At 39.7% G+C, this 22,530-nt stretch overlaps 1 protein-coding gene across 4 annotated transcripts; it reads left to right on the top strand.

Moving 5' to 3' along the window:
- Positions 1-23: 23 nt before the first annotated feature.
- LOC111266065 (protein SEC13 homolog) lies at positions 24-22,421 on the top strand. 4 transcript variants are annotated; one of them, XM_022843222.2, is made up of 6 exons: positions 24-152; positions 813-866; positions 6,327-6,587; positions 14,429-14,544; positions 15,079-15,259; positions 16,899-22,421. In XM_022843222.2, the coding sequence occupies exons 1-6, from the start codon at positions 150-152 to the stop codon at positions 17,247-17,249; spliced, it is 966 nt and encodes a 321-aa protein (XP_022698957.1). In that variant the 5' UTR covers positions 24-149; the 3' UTR covers positions 17,250-22,421. The 4 variants fall into 4 exon arrangements, with proteins under 4 accessions (XP_022698957.1, XP_022698958.1, XP_022698955.1 ...); XM_022843223.2 differs by having other exon boundaries at positions 813-1,784; XM_022843220.1 differs by lacking the exon at positions 24-152 and adding an exon at positions 165-543.
- Positions 22,422-22,530: the final 109 nt, after the last annotated feature.

Raw genomic sequence — 22,530 nt, 5'->3', positions numbered from 1 at the left:
CGGAGTACACAACAGAAGAAGTATTCTCATCTCAATGATAACAGAGCAGCATGCGTTTCGTCGTCAGAGTGTAGGAAGGCATCGAAGCTGGAGGGTCGCGTTGAGAAGATAACAGCGCTCTTCTCTACGGTCAGGCCACTGCTACCAACATGGTAATGCGGTACTGCACTGTTTGAATATATATACACACACCCCGCAAATGGCAATTGTGTTACAGGCTGTGCATCAAAGTTTCAAATCGTTTGTGGGAAGAAAAATTGCCCCCGAAAAACCTAGTGGTATCAGACTCCCCAGAAGAGTTGCACGGAAGGAATTTATTGTTTATTGTTGAATATCTACGAACAGCGAATTTGCTACGCAGTTGGGTAGCTTGATTAGTTCGCCCGGCCATGTGTGGACGCAAAGCGAAGTGTTTGTGTGTGTGTGTGTGTGTGTTTGAGGGCCAGTTAGTCTGCCTGCCCGCCCGCCCATTGAGAGTAAACGTGATGTGTCGTTCAGCTGGACGTTCCGCTACTGCGAAAAGTAATGGTTCTGTCTCAGCAGGTAGAAGTAGAATGTCCTTTTGTTTTTTTCATCTACGTGTGAGTTGTAATAATAATAGTAATAATAATAACAACAAAAACACAAAAAGGCGGGCATCGCATTTTTGCGTCGGGACTTTCTAGCGCGCCTCTTTAAGGAACAACGGTCGGCGGTTTCGAGAGGTCGCACATTTCCAGGTATTGAAGCTAGTAAAATTTAACTAATTTATCCTCTCGAGTGATTATAATGAAGGTGTGTATGGTTCGTTGTACATGTGAGGTGATTTCTAGGTGGAGCAGGTGGAGCACACGCACACTGTGGATACTTCACATGAAGACATGGTCGTAAGTACACGCTCGGGCATTACTATGCAAAATCTGCTCTGTCGCAACACCGTCTCCGTGATTCCTTCTTTCCCCGATATTTGCCATCCTTTTTGTTCAAACAGTGTTGACGTCATAACATATTCGCCGCGTGTGTTCGGCTGGTGTTATTTGGTATCGCATGTTATAATCAGCTGATCATGCTGTTGTTTCTACAGAAACATGCGGGGAAACCAAGCGTGAAATTTTTGCGTGAAGTTTCACTTTACGTTGTGGGTCTTAGTTAGGTTTTGTAGTCAACAATATATCCCAGTGAAGTATGGCTATTGAAATTAAGTAAATGAGAATAGATAAAAAAAAAAATATGCGCGCTTCCCATGGGCCGCATTTTGTCCTTTCATGTACCCTATGTTTGTTACTGGGCATTTTGTTAGTGAATAAATATAAATCACGGAGATGTTCGGTCTTGCTGTAGTAGAAAAGGTCGTCTTTGTGATAAACGAAGTGCGATCGGCGGCTCTGCCTTTCTATATCTAGGTGTTCTAATTATTTGATGGATTAGCGATCACATACGAACGAGCATATTTACGGGCTAGTATAGTACCTTGTAATCTACGCTGGAGTTTGTGTAAACTGAAAGTAGGGTAGGCTGTCTTCGACATAACATCTACCCAAAGTAACATGCTTCCGTCCTGCTCCGGGTGACTCTGGTCGCAGAGCCAGTATATATGCTATTTAAGTTTATACGTGTCGAAAAGCTTGCCTTGCTAGACGAACTGTCCGCCTGTTTTGCGTCAAGATTATACGTACCCGATTCTAACGACCGTAATGGAAATCTCAAAGCTAATCATGCTATGCTAACGTGTTTTAATGCGTAGCTAATTTACGAAATGAAAACGTTGTACGAAGCCGTTCATGCTGCTACTACTACATCGAAAGGTACCTGTTGCGTCGTGTGCCTACACTTTGAGCCCTTGATACCTAGGCGGGGGCAGTCACCATCTATTTTTAGAAGCTATTTTTTAAGGTAACTTTTTGGCTTTTGTTGGGTCAATATGTAAAGCAAATCTAGATTGTCGCATAAGCATGCGGACTGCTGTGTTATCTTTAGGCCTACGTGAAATGTAACAGTGTTAAATGATGCAATTGTTTTTCTGTGTCTTATTGTTTTTTTTTGTATCGTAAAATCCTAGGCGTTTATTGAAAACAGTTAGACCAAGGGTGCTTTGCTGGCGATAGGAGCTCTGAAAGTTACCATCTATCCGCAACATATAAATACACAGTAAAATTTTGGCGTATGCAATCAGCTTATTCTCCAAAGTAAGTTCTAAATCGCAGCTGTTGTGCAGCGTGTCTTGCCAATTCTGCGCAGCTAGGTCTACTCCGCTTTCTTTCTGTTGTGCTTTTGAACCGTTATCGTCAGCAGGCGAGCGGACTGTTGCAGTGCTGTTATGACAAACGTACTATTCATGTATTCGCCGTGACCGCTGGCATACCTTGGTTAGCACATTCTCATTTCAAGTCTCTATTTCTCTCGCTGCCCCCCGTGCTATTTTTTCCGTGTCTGCTGAAATCACTGAACTACGTAACAGGGATCCCGAAACAACTCAGGGCTTTTTTTTCCTAACCTTCTTTCCGATAGTTTTTTTTCACTGCTCTGCATTCGCTCCCTTTCTTAGTTTTGTTGTCACGGAAGCAGCGGTCGCGGCGGTATCCTGCCGATCTACCAGTAAAAGGTGTTTCTTTGAAGTTGAGTTTGCAGCTGCTTGCTACGAGTGCGGTCTGCCGTTTGCTACCGGCCTGTGATCTGCCGTGCGGTCAGGCGGCAAGTTAGTTGGTGGAAGCGTATTGGCTACGCACTGACCCACAATGCTCTTATGGGTTGCGTGCGAGATGTCTACAACCGCTAGCGTGGGGAGCGACCACGATGGGGCGAAGTGCCTGGAAGGGTATCGACACGACATGATGTTGACAACGAGATTCTCATTATAGAGATTCGTAGTCGATTCGTGTGCCGGGCCTACGATTACCACTGCTGTTCGCTGCAGAGGTTGCTGTCGGTTATAGAGTGAAATGGTCAGCAACCGATGCTCCGCGGTTGTTGGCTGACGCTACGGTAGCTCAGCAACGTTTAGATAAATGTGTAGCAGCGGTGGGCCAATGGGCTGCTGGTCCTAGTGGTTAAAGAGACGCAACTGAAAGTTACAGGTAACTGTAAAAGCAAGCCCCTTTTTACCTGCTGGTTGTAGGCAAGTTCTGTGCAGGTTCACTGGCTATTCCAGCAACAGTAACGATTGGTACGGAGGGCCTGCGGGTGCTATATTTGCCTCTGTTGTGTAGTGGCGATTTAACGATCATCGTAAATGTGTACTATGCGAAGAGACGCTCATTACTTGTCTGTCGTAGAGCGAGCTATTCCAGCCTCAGTATTGACTGTGTGTAGTGCATTCGAAATGCGTATCGAGCGTCAAGCGCCCCAGCGCTCACCGGTAAGACGAAGCGGAGAAAGATAACGATTAATTGATTGCTAAATCGAATCATGCTGTTGATATGTAAATGGATTCGTTGGTTGGAAAAATTGACAGACTGAGCAGTCGGCCAGCACCCAGCGCCAGTTAAAAAGACGTCTTTCTTATGCATAAGGTAGAGCGGTAGTGTAGGTTGGTAATATGTGTAAAAAAATTATATACGTATGTATATACATTAACTCAAAAGCTACGGGCATATCAGCTCAGCCACGATGCTTGCCCTATGTGTAGTCAACTCTTGACATAAATAATTATTAGTTTGAAAATAGCAGTGACTATATATGGAGAAGCTTGCAGAGTCGTATTTGTTGGGAATAGCGACGTAATCGTGGGTTTTGATTATATTTTGTCGCCTCTCAAACATGACAATTCACACATACTCCGCATCATTGTTCAATAATGGCTGGTGCTTAAACTTAATGACAAATTATTGGGTGCAAGTCAACACCTTTTTTAAATGATATTGTTAATTTTTTCCACACAAAAATGCTATTCACGTTTATAAATGCTGCTTAGTTCCCAAAGTAACCTGAAACTTTTGATGGGCATAAGGATTACAAAATCTGTAAAGACAAAAAATTGATCTATCACACTTCATCAACGAAATACCGCCAATCATGCATAAGTTTGTATACCGTTACATATGTTTTTCTACAACCGAATAACATATTAGTCCAGCGCGTAATAGAAATTATGCATTTCATACATACATATCTAAGATATCTAAGGAACACTCTTAAAAGTCTAAGAGTCGCATACGGTGAGCCCTGTCCTATTTTTCATGTAGCCATGTCGTTTTGGGAATAGACTACATTGTTAGGACTTTTTGCGGACACCTCTTGTTGCTAATGATAAGTTCATTAGTAATGTTTATATATAAGATACAATACATATACCCAACCTACGATCCTCAACTGCGTTCGCTTGTCAGCTGACTTAGAACATGATGTAAGTTAAGCTCTATTACGGTGAGCACAGATCGATTTAAGCATTTCGCATCATTCTTATTACATAGTAGTCCTAATTTAATCGATAGAACGGATGTGTACATTGCGAACAAAAACGCGTAACAAACGCATTGCGCTGCCAGTTGAAAAAATTAATGTAAGCTATTGAACAATAAAGTCCTCTTTTTAAAAGCGTCTCATCATGCCCTGGTATAATTGATCCTCGACGAGGTACTTCGGCTGAGCACTGTGTGCCAAAGTGCATGTGTCAAGCCATTTCCAGTAGTCACTTTCTATCAACTTGAGCTGTATAGCTTGTTTAGTCAACAGCCACATGGAGATTAATAATGGGAATAAATCGGAGAGTGTTCGGTGTCCTTTAATGAAACAGTAGTGCAATGAATATTGTACCGCATCGTATATACCGTACCGTATGTACTGTATCCTAGAATAGCGTTTGAAATTATAACGAGGATAGAACGCAGTAATGCAAACTCGAAGAGCCATGGTCACGATAGTAAACGCTGGATAAAAGCCAGATTGGTGTGTTCGCGATAACTCTTATTTTACGACCGGAAAGTTTAGCAGAGGTTGCTGATTTTTTTTTTTAAACCTATAATAACTCGAAGTTCGGCTGATTTTAAGCCTTCCCGCATCTTTGTTCAGCAGAGAGACATAGCAGAGACAGGAACTTGTCCGGAGTTTAGAGAAATCTCGAAAATGTAATGGCGACAGCTTATTTTAAGGTATTTAACTATAAATAAATTTATCAAAGAGTTGTTAAACACTTTCCAGACCCCAGTAAATTGCATAAGTAATATGTTGCTAATGTTAAATTTTTACTATGTCAGAGAATAATAGACTCCCGAATTGGTAGTTGGTTGATTGGAAAAAGGCTTTTCAATTCTATAGAAGTATAGAAACATACTCGTACATGCAAACTTTTTTTAATGAAAAGTTTCAAGCCTGTGTATAATCGTTGAGTCAACTGAGATACACTGGAATGGCACCATGGAATTTTTTGCAATTAAATACAACATGGGATACTTTAAATGGCATCTGTTGTTATGGACGAGATGTGTCCTTTAAGTAACTATTGTAACTAGCCAATGCGCTTAGAAAAAATGGTATTTTGCAATACTAACCATCTAGTGGAAGTGGATTTGGATTAATCTGCTTCTCTATTTGCACTGTGTTACATGTATTTGTAAGTAGATGGTCTTTCAATCGAGAAGGGCTTATAGCAGTTGTGTGGTCCAGTCGGTGTCAGTTGTTGTCCCTTGTTACAAAGGCTCAATAATCAGTTAATAGTACTAAAAAGATCAGTTGGATTCGTGTCATGCTTTACGCTGTTCTGCTCGTCGTCATCTGTCAAATGAAACCGCTTCCTTGAAATTTGAGTTTTCTCGATAAAAAGTCTAAGACAAATTATATTATTCTTAAGCGATTATGTTCTCTAATTTAATCAGATCTGAAGTTTTTTTATAGGTTAGTGTATAGCTAACTTAAATATAAAAACTCAACATGCATTTTTATTATATAAACTTCAAGCAAGCTCGGTTAACGAGAGTACGAGACCATTACTTAGCCTGAGGCTCGGCCCCATGCGGATTATCGCGTTAAATCTTTTTTAAGTTGATCTTAACAAAATTCATCAAAACTCCTTAAACGTAGATTATTACTGACGTTAAACATCTTGTTAAATAACCATTGATTTTCACAATGCCTAAACTTTTTTACCGATTTCTAATCAGCCGTTTATCATGTTTGATAATAATCTGCGATTCAACCGTTGTCGTAAATCGTGGATCTCTCAACCTGTTTTTTCCTTTTCTATCTGCTATATAATATAGTATCTTGAACGTTCATCAGTCAAAAGAGTTACATAGCTAAATCGAATCAGCCGAAACGGAACAGGATTAAATAGTTGAAAAGTTGTCTTAGACTTATCTTCCTTTTTTCCCTCGTCTTCTCGGTATTTCAATTGCATCTAACTCTAATCATAGCATGATGCCCAAACCGACGCTTACGGATTGTACCTTGCAACATGCTCGTCGGACAAAAAGGTGAAAGTGTTTGACATATCCGACAACAAGAAGCCCTTGTTGATCAAAACGCTCGAAGGTCACGAAGGTCCTGTGTGGCAAGTGGCCTGGGCTCATCCGACCTTTGGAACGATCCTTGCCACGTGCTCCTACGATAAGACGGTCATCGTTTGGAAAAAGGGTCCTACTCCAGACGACTGGACGAATATCTTCACCTATAAGGTATGTGCAACGGCTTTTAATTTAGCTATGTAATTGTTAAGATACAGAAAACTAACAAAAATACGCATAGTGTTTTCCAGAAATCTCCGTTTACGTCAAACTATTGGAAATAACGCAACTGAATAGTGTTCAGCAGCATTAATGGCTGGTTGCAATCGACAAATAATAAGTCCTTGAAGTCAACCGTTTGACAAATGAGTGCTTTAATTTTACATTAGGTACATCAGCTTTTTCTGACATAGACCACTTAATTAGTAGTGAGCCAGTAGTTGTCCCTGTTTAATAGCTATATCTTCAGAAGATCCACCTTCTGTCACATTAACTTTTAGGTCCACTAGAAGTTTATACAAGCGTGTAAAGTAGAACAGTTATGAAAAACACGCATTACACTCGCTTAATTTTGCCCTGCACGGTGCGGTTTAAATATTTTTTTGGCGCTGATATTAATGAAAGCAATGAGCCTAATTAATGTTTGGCAAAAACCATTGACTGCTATCGAAATAGCTTATTATTAACCATATAAGAAGAATGAGAGCGAGCCAATCGACCAAAAAAAATCGCTACAACTCAGATTAGGTTTAATTATCCTCAAGTAGTTGGGCCACAAGCAAGATATAAGAAAAGTCCGTGTCAAATTAGGTTCAGCTGTGATCGCATCGGAGTCAACATATAACCAATCTAAGTGTTTCATGTTTTTGATGACTTTCGCATTTTAAAATCCACGCGGATTCGCACAGCGCTTACTTCGCCGTTAATACATGCTAGCCAATTAGTACGTGGCTGGTTGACTAGCATGTGCTACGTAAATCTCGTACACGTGTTTTGTCTTTGACGTCCTATTTTATAACTGCTCATCTGGAGACAATTTATCTGCAGACTATTCTAAGACATCCTCTAACCTGCATATGAACATGTCCTTCTGTGCCCTGTTTGCAGCGGTGCACTCTCCATTAGCTTAGTTTTTTCACGAAAACGCAGTGCTCTGGAAATGGATAAATGACAAACGCGCCCGTAAAAAGAGATATAGGGTACTGCCCATATTCGGCTATATAGGCGAACTAAGTTATTTTGATGTAAACAAAGGCCGATTTGGAAGCGATTATGTAAAATTTTACTATTTCATCTTGACGCCTATTGATCGGTGGTGCTGCGTGTGTCATTGATGCGTTGCGTTAATTCATTATAGAAATCTGGTGAGGATGTGTGTGGCTTCCTCGAAGAATTCCTACTCCCTAAGGAAAGTAAGAACGAGACCTGGAAAGAAATGGAATCCTCAGGAATAACGAAAAGTTGAATGAATCAAGTACGGAATATTAAATAGCACAGAGAAGATTCCAACGGCATAAGGGAAAATGTGCATTGCACCATATAGCTTCAGATGCAAACTTAGTGTGGACACCAGCCCACACGAATGAGTGTTTGTAGTCTAAGCTTGTTGGAACTAACGGAACTGCAGAATGAAATGTTGAGGAGCTCAGTAAATTATTTAAAATAGGGTTGCACACCACCAATAGAGAACCCTTCACCTATCGGAATGCGTGCCCCCGTAACAACTTGCTTAAAGTAAAAGATTTTTTTGAAATAACATATCGATTGTGATTGAACATACAGGGTATTCCTTTTTGTTACTTCATTTCGAACGCGTAAAGTTATTAAATTGACCTAATCGAACTTTTTGTCATCGTCATTCTTGGCCCTGTTAGCGAAGAGCACTCGCCAAAACCCAGACTACCCAGTTAATCAGACAAATGAATATTATCTATTCATTCCTTTCATAGAACTGGGTTGCCAACAACAGCAGCCACGAAGCTAAACGTTTCTGTCACCTTGTCGTCGCCACTCACGTTGATAGACATGGAAATCTTAATTATCTACTTCATGAGCATCATCGTTACAAACTATTCATCTCGAAATTCTTGAGGTTCGATGGTCAGTGGTCGGTGAAGCTGCTCCTTGAAGTGCAATGCTTCATATGCGTCCCGCCACCGTAGTAGTCGGCATATCTTGTCTCGTTATAGGTAATCGCACTTCCACGGCAGGAGCCCTTGGCAGGTACGCTATGGTGGCCCGTCGCTTGACCAACAGAACAAAGCAGTCGGCTTGGTGCATCATTGTCTTTTCTTCTCTTTTTGTGATGGTTCGGCGCAGTACATCAGTTTGACGCTGTCGATTTGACCACCAACATCACCATTGTTGTTATCTGTTACTACGATTGCCACTTTTGTTAACTGTCTTTGCTCCGCCAGCGTCAGATGGCCTATGATCATCGAATCAACGCGGAAATCAGTAGCGGATCGTGCAGCAATTGTTATAATGAGATTGGCTTATTACCGCCCGTTGCTGTTGTTTTTATTGTTGTTGCTGCTGCTGTCACTCGAACAACCGTAATAATAACTACCTTAAAGCAAGCTGATCTCTGCTTTATGTCGTAAGTTCTTAGATAATTAAAATATGTTGGCGATTTTATAGCTTAGCTTACTTACTCCGAGGCATGTCTGCCATTATTAGGTCAGTCAATGGATCGACCCCGGCAACTTGACTTATTGAGTGTCTTACACATTTCGCTAGTAGGAGGAAGAGCATTACATTATAACAAGCCGAGCAGGAGAAACGGTCAGCGAGAGTGAAACGTACATAGATAAAAACAGAGCTATAATACACAAGTTTGAGTTGTGGATGAAAGGCGGACTCACAACTTCGCTGCTGGTTGGATTCCTGCGGTCGCCTTTCTTGATGATGTGTAAATATCTATATGGTAATAGCAGTGGGAAAAGCAGCACGTGGATTTGCTCTGGAAGATGGCAGCGGAGGCGGCAGCAGCTTCTGTTGCTGTTACGGTTGTAGCTTCTTGTCGCTAGAAAATATCATGCATGATCGTCTTCGGCGATACGCAGGCGATACGGAGACACTGTATGACATTTTTATCGGTGGCTTGTTACAGCTATTCGCTGTCGCTAGTGCAAACAAAAAGATGTAATGACCCCTTGCGGTGGATGGCGCGATTGTAAGTCTGCGCTTATCATGAGAACATTTACGAATCAGTAGGCGATCATTGCACGTCGACACACGTTTTCTGATAGACGATATTTAATAGGGTGAAACTTTATATAACAAAAAATATAACAGATCTTATTGTGTCCTGCAAGCGGCAGTGCTGGGCTGTCGGGCTGATATATACATCTTATTTAGACAACTTTACGAAAGCATTTTCGCACTTTACGATAAAAAACTAATTACGAGCCCCAGTTGTGTTTGTTATAGTTGTTATAAACAGTTCAAACGAACACACAAGAAGCCTCACGGAGAGATGAAGGGAAAAATATGTAAGCGGATGTAATGTGACTTTTTCAATAGCTATATTCGCTCAGATGGAAGCGTGTGAATCGCAATTAATCCTCTTATTTCCATTAACCAAACTAAAGCCAAACTAGATACTGTAAATATTGCTGAGATGATAATGGCTATTGTCTGCCAAGGACGCAGATTCAACAATTAAATGACCTACATGGTGATTGTTCGCAAATATGTAGGTGTATAATAAAAATGCTTCCAAAGTATTTGTTCCGCTTATTTGTACCAACTATACAATATTATTGTTTAATCTTAACGCATGTTCGGGATTTAATTATGGCACACATACATGAGCGCTAATATTAATCGTTTTCTACAGATCGGGTTCAGTAATATCAACATACATTATTAGCAGAAGCGGAGTACCTATACATGGCTAGCTTTCAAATTAAGTACGGGCTATGAACATAGTTCTCCTCCTGATGGCAATTTCTAATATGCATGTATATGTCTAGAGACTTGTGGTGTAAAAGGCAGAACATCGTCTGCCACCTCGGAGTAAAGTAGGGAGACCTAAAAGTAGTTAGAACGGGAGATGTATTTAAAGAACTGGCGTAAAGTTTGGTATTGCTCAATCTCAGCCGTGTCATTTGAATAGAGCCAGTTTTTTTCGAAGTGGTTCTGCCGGAGGTGCACTTGAACGCAGCTACAGGCCCTGAGCGGGATGAAAAAGCTTAAACTTACTTCAAGTTTTCACTTTGCATGCGTATCTAATCTTCAGAGAGCAAACAGAAGCCTGATATAATAGATATTTAATAAGCAAGTCTATAAAAAAAGTTACAATTTTATTATTTTTATGTATGACCTTTACGAATATGCCTAGTAAATTTTCCAAGCGAATGGTAGAATAAAAATACCTGTTCAAATGTTGTTGAATCGGGAATCTATGTACGCTGCCAAACAGAGTCGCAGATATGTTAAAATGTAGAGAAAATAGAACGATATATATATATATATATATATATAGTATAAACCTGAATTGCTTTTGACTAACTGCTATCGTAGGATTTGTATCCAAACCTAAATTGTTTCTGTACAAGCAGCCTCAACATGCACGTGTAAATAGCAAAACAATGCATGGAAGATTTTCGAAAATACATGCGATGAAGATAACTTACAAAGACTTACAAAGAAATTTGATGAGTAGAATTGGCTGATCTAATCGCCGCCATAGTATACAGGACACAGACGCTGTGGTACACAGCGCGTAGTTCGTTAATGATTTCTAATCAATAAGTTGAAATCGTAGCCTTAAACGTTTGTTCCAATTAAATTTGTCGTCAACGCCGTTCTTCGTGAGCACAGCAGCCACCCAACCCACTACTGATTGATCTGGCTATTGCACAGGATCAGCAACTTCTCTCCATGTGTGAAAATCAATCAAAAAGATCGGCATTATCCGTCCGACGACTGTGATACTTGGCCTTTATTATTTTTTAATGCATTGAGGGAGAAAACTTGGTTGCCCTCTAAAACCCCATGAACAACGTTTTTCTAAATACACTTAGTTTGACTTTCCTAAGCGGTCAGTTGATCAGCACCACTAATTTGCCCATAGGACCTAAGTCAGTAAATTCAAATCTAGTCTGAATTTACGTCGCAACCTTCACACTTGGAGAAATGGTAACTAACATGGAGAGTTACCATTTCTCCATCAGGTATATATTTATTTAAGTTCAAAGACTGGGCAAGCCTAGGATTCGTTTCGTTTCGCTTCTTCCAGTGTCTTAAACTTTTTCTAATCCTAATGTCGCCGCGAATTTGCGACACTCCAAATGACTAATATTTCTATTTTCCTTTAGCCCCGAACCTCTTGAATAAAGTGCGAGTTTACGAAAGTTCATGAATTGTTTGCTTAAGCTGCACAAGAGGAGTTCCATCTGGTACAACCAAGTGCGACAAAATTCGTTGAGCATAATTCTTTTTCTTGTAACAGGTAGAATATCGTTTTCTTGCCTCCACGCGATTATTAGAGGGATGACTTTATTGATTTTTGCTGGTCCGAATTGCTTATCCAGAACCTGTTTTTCATATTTGATCTAACTGGGATCTGGATCAATTCCATGCAAGCTTAATAGAATACTGTTCACCATGTACACCTACCTGGAAGTAGACTTTCATGAGAAAAGAAAGCTGCGCCGATTTCGACAGGTAAATTTCTGTGCGAATTGTCGCTTCTTCCAAGAAATGCTTGTGGCATAATTTCTCACATTATTTGAATGATACATTTATCGCTCATGTCTTATCCCGCGAACTTGATCAATGCTATAAGTTAAATCAAATTTGTGGGTGATCGGTTTATTGTGTGAGAGAAGATATAACATCGTTTTGTCGAAAAGTGTATATGCCTTCATTAATGTTTTCTTAACCAAATGGGAATACAGTGACGAAAACAGCAGAGTGAACCAGCGCTAAATGAACATAGTCGTACGAGTTGCTTTAGTATACATAGTTCCCCCTGACTATAAATTCGTTTCTTAGCACCAGAAGATGCATATATATGATTTTTTTACTATCCGGTTGGAGAATAACAAATGCGATCGACTGGCGTAATTTCGCTGCGTACAATTTAATCAAATTACTGGTAAATGGCCAATTTTTTTCACCACAGGAAATCTATTCGAAGAAGCTTTGACGAGCAGAACTCATCTTCTGATCCTATATGTTCATCACCACGACTATGAAGATACGTTCCACAGATACAATAGTTGATGTCTGTAAATTTAACAAAGCTTAGTTAACTTACCCTAAACGATACCTAGGTTAGTTTAACTGCGAACTCACGCTTTTCAGACGGAACGGTTTCATATGTTTGAAGTCGAACCGAGTAGTGTTCAAACCAAAAGTGCGTTATACACTCCAATTCTATAAGCAGTAGTTCCCAACTGGTTGTAACGTGACGCCTTGACCAATTGAAATTTTATAACGGGAGTGTCTGGGGTGTGGTAGGTTATCAACTTAACTAGATGAAACGTGCAAAACCTTTCCGTGATAGGTAATTGGTGTGTGCGTACTAAACGGTAATCCATATCCATCGGATCGAAAGTTGACAACGTGCTGGTGTCTGAAAGAAAGGGGCGAGGCAAAAACCGATGCTCTTTTGTTGTAATCGTAACAACGAGGATCGTCGTAAATCCTTGAATTCCTAAGTACACATATTTTGTATGGCTATCGTTTACATTGCGAAAAGATGGCGGTTTTTTGTGGTCTTTTGTGCTCTGCGTGTACGTTGATGGCCCTTGACTCAGGGTGTCACAGGCTGCCCGTGTAATCGCATTGCATTTTTGTTTTTGTTCAGAATTCTTTCGTTATTAAGGATGGGCTTAGGGGATACGCTCATTATGCCCCATTTCTATTATATTAACGCAACAGAATTGCGTTTTAAGCCTTTATTTTTGAGCGCACATTCACACTTGACTAAGCGACTATCAATAAATAGAACGTGTGAAGATACCTTATAAAATATAACTTCATGACTCAGCGTATCTGGGTGCCCAAATAATTTGGAGGAAGGCTAACATGTAAGTATTTTGTCTATACCCTGAACACTAATGAAAAAACTGGAAAAACGCTTTCTTAGTCATCACATATGGTGGAAATAGCCACCCTCTAACAACAGTATTTATAGAGAATGTCAAATGACATATCTGCGACATGTTCTTCAACTTTACGCCTTATAATTGAAGTTTTTTTTTTAGTTCCTTCACCAGCTATAATGATTACCTGGTTAAACTAGCACGTGCAATAATGAAGCTTTAGCTATATTTACAAAACTAGCTGAAGAAGCTTACGAAGAACCCGCCATTTCGGTGAATACGTGCTCATGATAGTGAACATTTATCTTAACAAGTTGGTCATACACCTTCTCTATTCGTGTCGGTGGTATCAAATCTCTTTTAATATGATCCAGCTGAATGGCCTTAAATTTATTAATAACTGTCTCATAGATTGGTACAGTACATGTACGTGTTGTGGTAGCCTTTGACTACGTAATATATAATAAAGATAGCCAAATCTGATAGATATTCGTAAGCTATATTACTTGACCCAAGTCTACATTTAGAGAGGCCTATAAGAGATATGCGTACAACGCCCTCGGCGTTCTCAATGGGCAGTATATAAAATTTATATTATGTTCTATATACAGAGCATACACACACCTACCTGATTTATATCCGAAGAAAAAGGTAATGAATACAGACATGGATCAATAGATTTTGTTGTCGTTGTTCCAGTTGTATCAGTATTGTGAAAGCTCGCACCTTGGGGTGTATGGTATGGCCACGACAAGGTGGACACGTACTGTGCCGATCTGCGTATAATTATTAGTAAATTTCAGGCCATTCAGTTGCACTGTATCAAAATATGTGTGGCATAAGCAACAAATGAAAGGATTACTTAGTTGTGGTTCTGCTGTTGCCCTCTGTCCTATAACTCGCTCGTGTCGGGGCCGATGTCGTACGGGCGGCATTGATGTTGCCATTATGCAGGAGCATACGTCATCGGTAAACTCGATCAACTGGGCTCCGCATGAGTTCGGCCTGATTCTCGCCGCTGGCAGCTCGGATATGACGGCCTCCGTACATACCTGCATCACCGAGACACGGTTTGTGAATCAATTCTAAATCATTGAGGTCTCACAGGACACCGATAGTTCTTTTAGATAATTAGCAATAAGATTGGATGGTGAGAGGCAAAGATCTTCGCAAATAATAAAGTATAAGAAAATTACTACATCCTCTAAAGCCTGCCGATGTCAAATATGATCCAAGTAAGTTGAAGTTACAGTTTGAAGCAAATAGTTATTGTCAAGGTGGGCAGATTTTCTAATAGGCATCTTTAGTCTTACCTTTTACCATATTTGATTTATGTGTTAGATACCTGCTGGTGCATCATCCACTTCTGCTCGATCGTTCATCAGATGTTTTTTCGACGTTTATTATTTGAGCTGGAAACAATAATACGGTTTTCATGCAAAAGCAGAAAAATTGGAGTTCGAATAAGTTTCCAAAAAAGAAACGAAAACCCACGTTTATAACGCAATATCGCAAGAATCGAGCATCCCTGTATACCTGTGTGTGGATAGCAATGACGATCATTATTCTTGTATGCGCACTGGGGCTTCAAACCTTACTTCTAGGTGGGAATCGGTGAAGATAGAAGCGCATAACGTAGGCTGCAATGCGGTCAGTTGGGCACCGGCCCTACAGAATCGGCGCTTTGTCACAGGTGGCTGCGACAATCTAGTGAAAATTTGGAAGTTAGATGAAGAAGCTCATAAATGGATTAACGAACATACTCTGGAGGGACACACTGACTGGGTAAATATTCTCTCTTTTAAAAAAACTTTTTCTATAACTGACAATTGTTATTTACAAACATCGTGTAACATCTAAGAACAATTTGTTTCTCTTCGACATTGAAAATTCAATATGGAGGACCTACATATAACTAACGAAATCTGCAAAATGTGAGTGTCTAGCTTCGAATCTACTGGGATTAGAGGGTGATGCGTGGCGTCATTACGATAATAACAGTATTACGAATGCGGCTGGTTGTTTTATCAGAACACGTCATCGTATTTCGATTGCTGCACGTTAACGTTAACCCCAGAGGCACCCCAGCCAACTGCCAGCAAATGCGCTTTATACACTTACTTACCAGCTAATAATGGTTATTGGCAAACCTGTCTCTGTCTTGTGTGTTTTACGATCAGAACTGCCGTTAAGCGTTCCATCAGGTGACTGGGTCTCAGCACAGAACAGTGTGTTTATATCCGGATTCGAACCTAGACATAGACAACGTTTTCATAATGCTAGCAGACAAATACATTACCATATACTAGGCTACCACGGGGGCGAAGAACGACGGGATTATTGGCTGTCTTAAGCGTATTTCGAATGCCAGGTTCAATCGGCGATATCGCTCTCGAATGAAAAAATCATTGATATTCCAACGGGTTTTAAATGTAATAGCCTCTGAGATAGTTACAGTTGGGCCGTCAACTAATTTTATCGACTTTAACTTTGCCTGTTAAAAACTGCTTCCCCGCAGTGCGACAAGGATGTAGACTGAGAGTCACTGGAATACTTTTGCTTATTTGAATGATTTCAATTTTAATATCTAAAACTAATGCCGGAATTTATGCTAAAGCGGAACAGTATGTTCGGCTTTTGGAAGGTACAGCATGATTTCTAATGCTTCGTTGACCTGTGCTCGGACCAATTCTGCCTATTTCGTGTGCTTTGATGCGACGGGTTCATCGCACGCAACGGATATGCCGTAAAGACATCGCTGGAGCGATCGCGCTGTAAATAATGAACTAAGAAACTAGTCGTTAACATCATTTTGTGGGGAGCGGACTAATTTGGTCCTTATCCGTTCTTGCCGAATCCAGTAAACGTATCAGCACGACGAACAATATCGATCTGAGAAAGGTTTAGAAAACGATATTTTCATTTTCAGTGGTTTCAAAATTTTTTTTTTAACCTTTTCAGTAATCCGTCTTGTCATTATTGGGAAAGCTGTACGGTCGATTTTAGCTACTATTGATTTTTATAAAAGGAAGGAATGCTGTGTTGTCTTCAATTCAACAAAACTGCTATCACCGATGCAAGAGCGATTTTACCCTAACGGGCTTTTATTTGTACTGATTTCTGTTATAGGCGAAACATTGTACTTATTTTAGGTTCCTAGACTATTTATTGACAGTTCTTTACCCTAACATCAATAAAATTAAACTTTTGAATCAGGAATGAACTTTTAAAAGATAAGCCATTTTATCTCGTAAACAAGAGGAATTCGTAGTATAAGAAAGAGTCATTCACAAACAAAATTCAATCGAATTCAAACAGTACAAAGCCAGACGTTCTGTTTGTTGCCGCCGAACTCATAAATCATATATTTAATTTTTCTTCTCTGCTGACACGTCTATTATCGCACCCATTTCGTTGTTACCAGGTTCGTGATGTAGCGTGGGCACCATGTTTAGGTCAGGGACGAAATATTATCGCCTCGTGCGGCCAAGATTGCCGTGTGATTATTTGGACCCAGGAGCGCGACCAGTGGCGTAGGAAGGAGCTTTCCCGCTTTAGAGACGTCGTTTGGTTGGTGTCGTGGGCAATCACAGGGAATGTACTCGCCGTGTCCGGCGGCGATAACAATGTCAGTTTGTGGACCGAGCGTGAAAACGGTGAATGGGACACGTTCAGCGAAGTGAACAACGTGCCGATGCCTCAACCTCTCCCACCGACAAGCCTAGTGCGATCCTCACATCAGCTGGCAGCAGCTAAACAGCTCGATGCTGACTAGTCCGAAATCATAGGGTATTAGTAGTTATTAGTATTATTATGCGGAAACGCAAGCCAAAGCTAAACCTAACGCTGTTGTTGGGTTCACAACGACCGTCGTTGTCCGGCAGAAGACAGACTGTTAATGCTAGCTCAGGTCGTGTAAAGAACGACTAATCGAGCAATTTACAGAAAAAAAGGCATCAATATGCGCATGAAAACACTACAAATTGACGAATAGTAAATCGAACATGAAGGACGTTGCAGGAAAAATGCAAATACTAAATAAATAATGAGACAGCTGTTAAGGACTCGAACAGAATGCATTAAAAGTGAGAATGGCACCCAGACGACGGCAACGAAATGCGACACTGAGGCAATGGAAGAAAAAAAAGCTACATTATATCTTAGAGCGAGCCCGGGCGGGATTCCACATGCCGATAAATCCAGACATATAGCAGCGCACAAAGTCGTAGACGTCCACGTAACAGCTATTAATGTTCACGTAAGCAATATGTTGGGGCTTTCGTCGACTTTTTCTCGTTTGATTCTTGTGATTGACGAATGTTGCAATGATGACAATTGACGCTGCGTGAATATATCGTTGCTGGAGGCGATCTTGAGTAGGGGCATGTAATGAAACAATTTATTTCTAGGAGTATAGGATTGTGTGTGACCGCTGGGAGTTGCTTAGATAGATGTACGCACGCGCTCGCAACCATGTCAGCCGTTTCCACCTAATTGTTTTCTATATCATCCAAGGATGACTACAAGCGAAGACGGAAATATAAGTAGTATATATATATATATATGTATATATATATGCAGTACATAAATCCGCTTCGCTTGACATGTGCGATGTTGCGAGCGGTCAAGGGAGGGATTGAAGCCCTTAGAAATTAAAATGAACGGAGGATGACGTACAATAAAGTTTTTTGTAAGACGGAATGTTTTACGAATGGCCTAAAATATAATACAGTCAAGCAACCATATAAACGATGTTATAGAACACATACTATGGTAGTCTACAGCATATAATGAGGGCTAAGCTGTGCCTCTGTCATGACTTAAATGTATAATGTTATAAGTTGCCACAAGTTAACGGCTGTCCAGCTTAATGCGAATGGTCCCGGTTAGATCGAATGCGTAACACAGGCTGGAAGAGAGAAAGGATGAATAAGAAATCTCAGCTATTGAATACGGCTTGGTCTAAATTTCGACTGGTTTTATGTTACAAATGATTTTGCATTGCACAGACATATGCTATTTTGTGTTCTTTGAAGTTCTTTACTATTACAAAAAAAAAGAATACTATAATTGTTTTTTGTATTCCTGAGTCTAATACTTACAATGGCAACTTAGTACCGTCGTTTCCCAGGTATTATCAGCCCTTTCGAGCAAGATTACTGGTCAACTAAACTTCTATGTAGATCATTCAATTGATGGCAATTTCCTTCTTGCCTGTTTGGTTTTGAAACAAGGCTTCAATGTGTATCTTGACATTGTCGCATCACATCTATGTTCGAACATTTTTTTGTACATGACTTTATCATTTATGGATTTTTTCTCTTTGTCTGATGCCGTAATTAAATTCATTTAGTTCCTTGGTGAACAGCTGCTTTGGCTCGTACCTTTAAACACTACCAGGTGAAACCATTGTATTGTGAGCGAGACGCGGTATAACCAAAATTGATTCCTTCAGCGATAATTTCAGATACACACGTGACCCTATTTCTGCACTTAACACATGGCGTCTGAGAGAAAAATGTACTAAGATTCACGGTTTTATATCTGCTCCATCTTACCGCCTGTATTAGCGTCTGTTGTATTGTATATATATATATATATATATATATATATATATATGCATGATGTACTTGTACTAACATATTCACTATTTTTGCCAAATTCGATATTCGAAACGCGTTTTGGCGTCACGCTTTTAGCAGCTATACCCAAATATTCATCATGTGGGTTTGGCACATTATTGGTCACCGGTGGATGTACGTTCGTCGGCGTTCCTGTGTAGGTAACAACTAGCGGTAGTATATTTGAATACTGCCACGATGATATGTCTGTATCGAATCAATAGTTTACGCATAAAAAAGATTTACGCGCTTTTAGAAAACAAATACATTTTACTCGATTTAAAAACTCTTGTAAAAGTTGCCATGCCATCCAGGCGAAATTAAAGTGAAATGAGGTGCTGAACTATTGTTGAAGTTAAGCTTTTGACAATATAACAGGGGAAAAGTGACCTCATAGCGTTCTGACGCGATCAACGGGAGACGCTAAGTTAGCTTCACAATAGTGTGAACACTTCTAGCTTGCGTAGGTGATATAACGGCATACAAAAGGATTCAGGTTTAACAGGAGGACGGCAAGATGAAGGCAGAAGTAGGCTTACAATTGACCGATAAGGTATCCTACACTAGGAGACATCAAGTGAACAGTTAAAAAAAAATAAGGCCTACAGTTCAAATAGATGCGACGTCGATCGTAAACCAACATTTCCTCCTAACTGAGGACCTTTTTTCAAACTGTAGATTTTTTCAACACTTTTATAGGCGGTTGGCAAATGCGTTACATCAAACGTTTGAACCGATCATTTAAGGGTTTACTTGTGATAGCAGAACCGGACAAATTTGGATGATTATTACAAGGAAACTATAAGATTCTGTTATTATCTTTATTCCAAATGTATAGATTGATTCTTAGTTAGCTCTGCTAGCCATCTCACAAGTAAACAGATTAACATTAAGCCACATATAATGTTTTTTGATAACTCTCCTCATTCAAGCACAGGTACTTTTTGTAACTCATGTGCATTAGTTCTTTTCCTTTTTCGTCACCTTTTAGCGTATCAGCGCCTACTATTAGACTAAATTGATAAACACATTTTTAATTGTAAATAGGAACATCCTGGCTGCCTATGATGTACCTAAAAACGAAATTCATTAATCATCATATTAGACAAATCAATTTATCTATTTTAGTTAGCCACTAAATACGTCGATGCGAACATACGAGGTATATCGTATGGGGACAGCATCCACATTTAACAAATAATAGGCCTTTGAACTAAACCACTTACCCGTTTTATATTTTGTGTGCATGAAGGATTTCTAGAGAGGTTGTATGGGTGTTTCAGCGGGCCGTTCAGAAACCAACAAGCGGTCAAAGATAGAGCCGCTAGAAGTTGATTGAAACGGTGATAAATATATAGGTCATCAAAACTCAACTTCCTCGAGTTGAGCAACTGGTTCTCTTGTGACAAGCTGGCATTACCCTTGCTCTGTAACATCTACGTCAATTACTGAAGCTGTTCGTTTGAATGTCGCGTATAAAAGCCGTGAACGCATATTTATCATCGCAAAAATTGTATATAAAATGAAACAGTGTTTGTAAAAAATTGCTGGAGTACGTGCAATGTCGGCGAAATTTCCTACGCCCACCCGTATGAAAATGACATCCGAGACCCTGCAAGTTACCTGAATTATCTGGAAGATCGAAAAATTTTGTGCGATCCTTTAAATGACGCAAGATTCCAGATATTTTTATGTGCATATGGGCTGCTCAATTAGGTAACAATGTTGTACGTTATTCATGTATTGCATCGCCTGTGTTATATATATATATATATATATATATATATAGTAAGTGCTTAAGCTAAAAAAGCATACGTGTGTCGCAACGCATGATGCTATCGCACAATTAGCAAAGGCAAGATTCGCCTAACTCATCTTAGAAATATAGTTTAGGTACCAGCACAAAGAAAACTAACCAATTCTATTATTTGCCCTCATAAAAAAATAATTTTTCCCAGTTTTAGCTAAGGTTAACTAAAGACCTTCTGAACTGAGGCATTTGAGAGCTCCATATATATATATATATATATATATATATATATATATATATATAGAATGTAAAATAGTTTGGAGTCTTTGATTTTTTGTCCTTTCACTGCACTTGAGAATAGGAGCCACGGCTGAAATTAATATTGAGCCATGAGTAGGGTGTTTCGTACTTTTAATGAGTTAACAGACAACTATCGCAACGAGAAAGGTCGAATTTGGAGAAGTTGTCTTAGACGATATCGCGACTAGAGTAAAATAGTACGGATTGTGTCATGCGATCACTATATTACTCCGAGTGTGCATACAAGGCAGAAGGGCAGGTTGCATGATGAAAGATAACGCGGATTAATTAAGGCCAGCACGTTATAGATAAAGCGGTTTCTATTGAATTCAATTTTATCTCGCGTATATGTGTATAACGTATAAGGAGATGAACGTTTTCATTTGCCTGTCAGTTGGACTCTTATTTAGACCGCTGAGGCAAGCGGTTACACCAATGGGTACCAAACCTTGTAACAAAGAAAGCCCATTAACAAGCAATGATTCTTGACAACTGACATCTTGTAATGTAACGAAGGCAGGATTACAATGTTTAGTAAAATTCGGCCATTTTATGTATGCACAAGTAGTGAATGATGATAATGCTACCGTCACCCTAAGTAGGGAATAATGATGAGAAACCGAGACGTATTTCCCACACTTCGGATTTGGCATGAGATCTATATAATGATTCAGCCAGATTCATATACATACGTGTGGCTTAATCAGTACGCTTCAAAGTGTGAGTGTACGCAAGAGCTTGCTTTGTACATTTCTTGCTTGTTAAACGACCTCTTTGTAATAAGAGTCAAGGCCATACTAAGTGGCTATCGCGAATTCAAGACTACAAGATATGTAGTTAGCTAGAAAGCGGTCACCTAAATTATAATAACGGAGGATGCAGGGGAAAAAGACGGAAGCATTTGGTATTTATTACCTATCCAAACCGTTCAGGAAGATTATGTGAATGCCCTCTGACACCACACCCATAATTTAGCTACATGATTTAATACAGCGCTGAACAATGTATGTAACGAAAGTGCAAAAACAACGAGATGAGAAGGTTAAACAGAACACTGCCAGATGACTTTTATTATTGATGCCATTATTGTCTTGCTTTTATTCCAGAGTATCGAACGATTTATAAAGAACAAATTATATATTATTTCTACGTTTTATAATAGCTAAGTATGTATATATGTATATCCGAAAGATTAAAAGATGGCGAAAACTATTGCGATGATACGTGTCGTCTTCACAGAGATCAATGAAAATAAAGAGTTTTGTTTGACATTCGATATGTATCGTCCCTTACTTAAATATCTAAGTGTATGCACAGAGTAATTTTGCATCGTTTCTTTCTTTAAGCCCTTACTTTATATATATATATTATAAGTAATAATGTAG

This window comes from Varroa jacobsoni, unplaced genomic scaffold, assembly GCF_002532875.2.
Source record: "Varroa jacobsoni isolate VJ856 unplaced genomic scaffold, vjacob_1.0 scaffold_1047, whole genome shotgun sequence".
Classification (NCBI taxonomy): Eukaryota; Metazoa; Arthropoda; class Arachnida; order Mesostigmata; family Varroidae; genus Varroa; species Varroa jacobsoni.
This window is presented reverse-complemented; position numbering and strand designations above follow the sequence as displayed.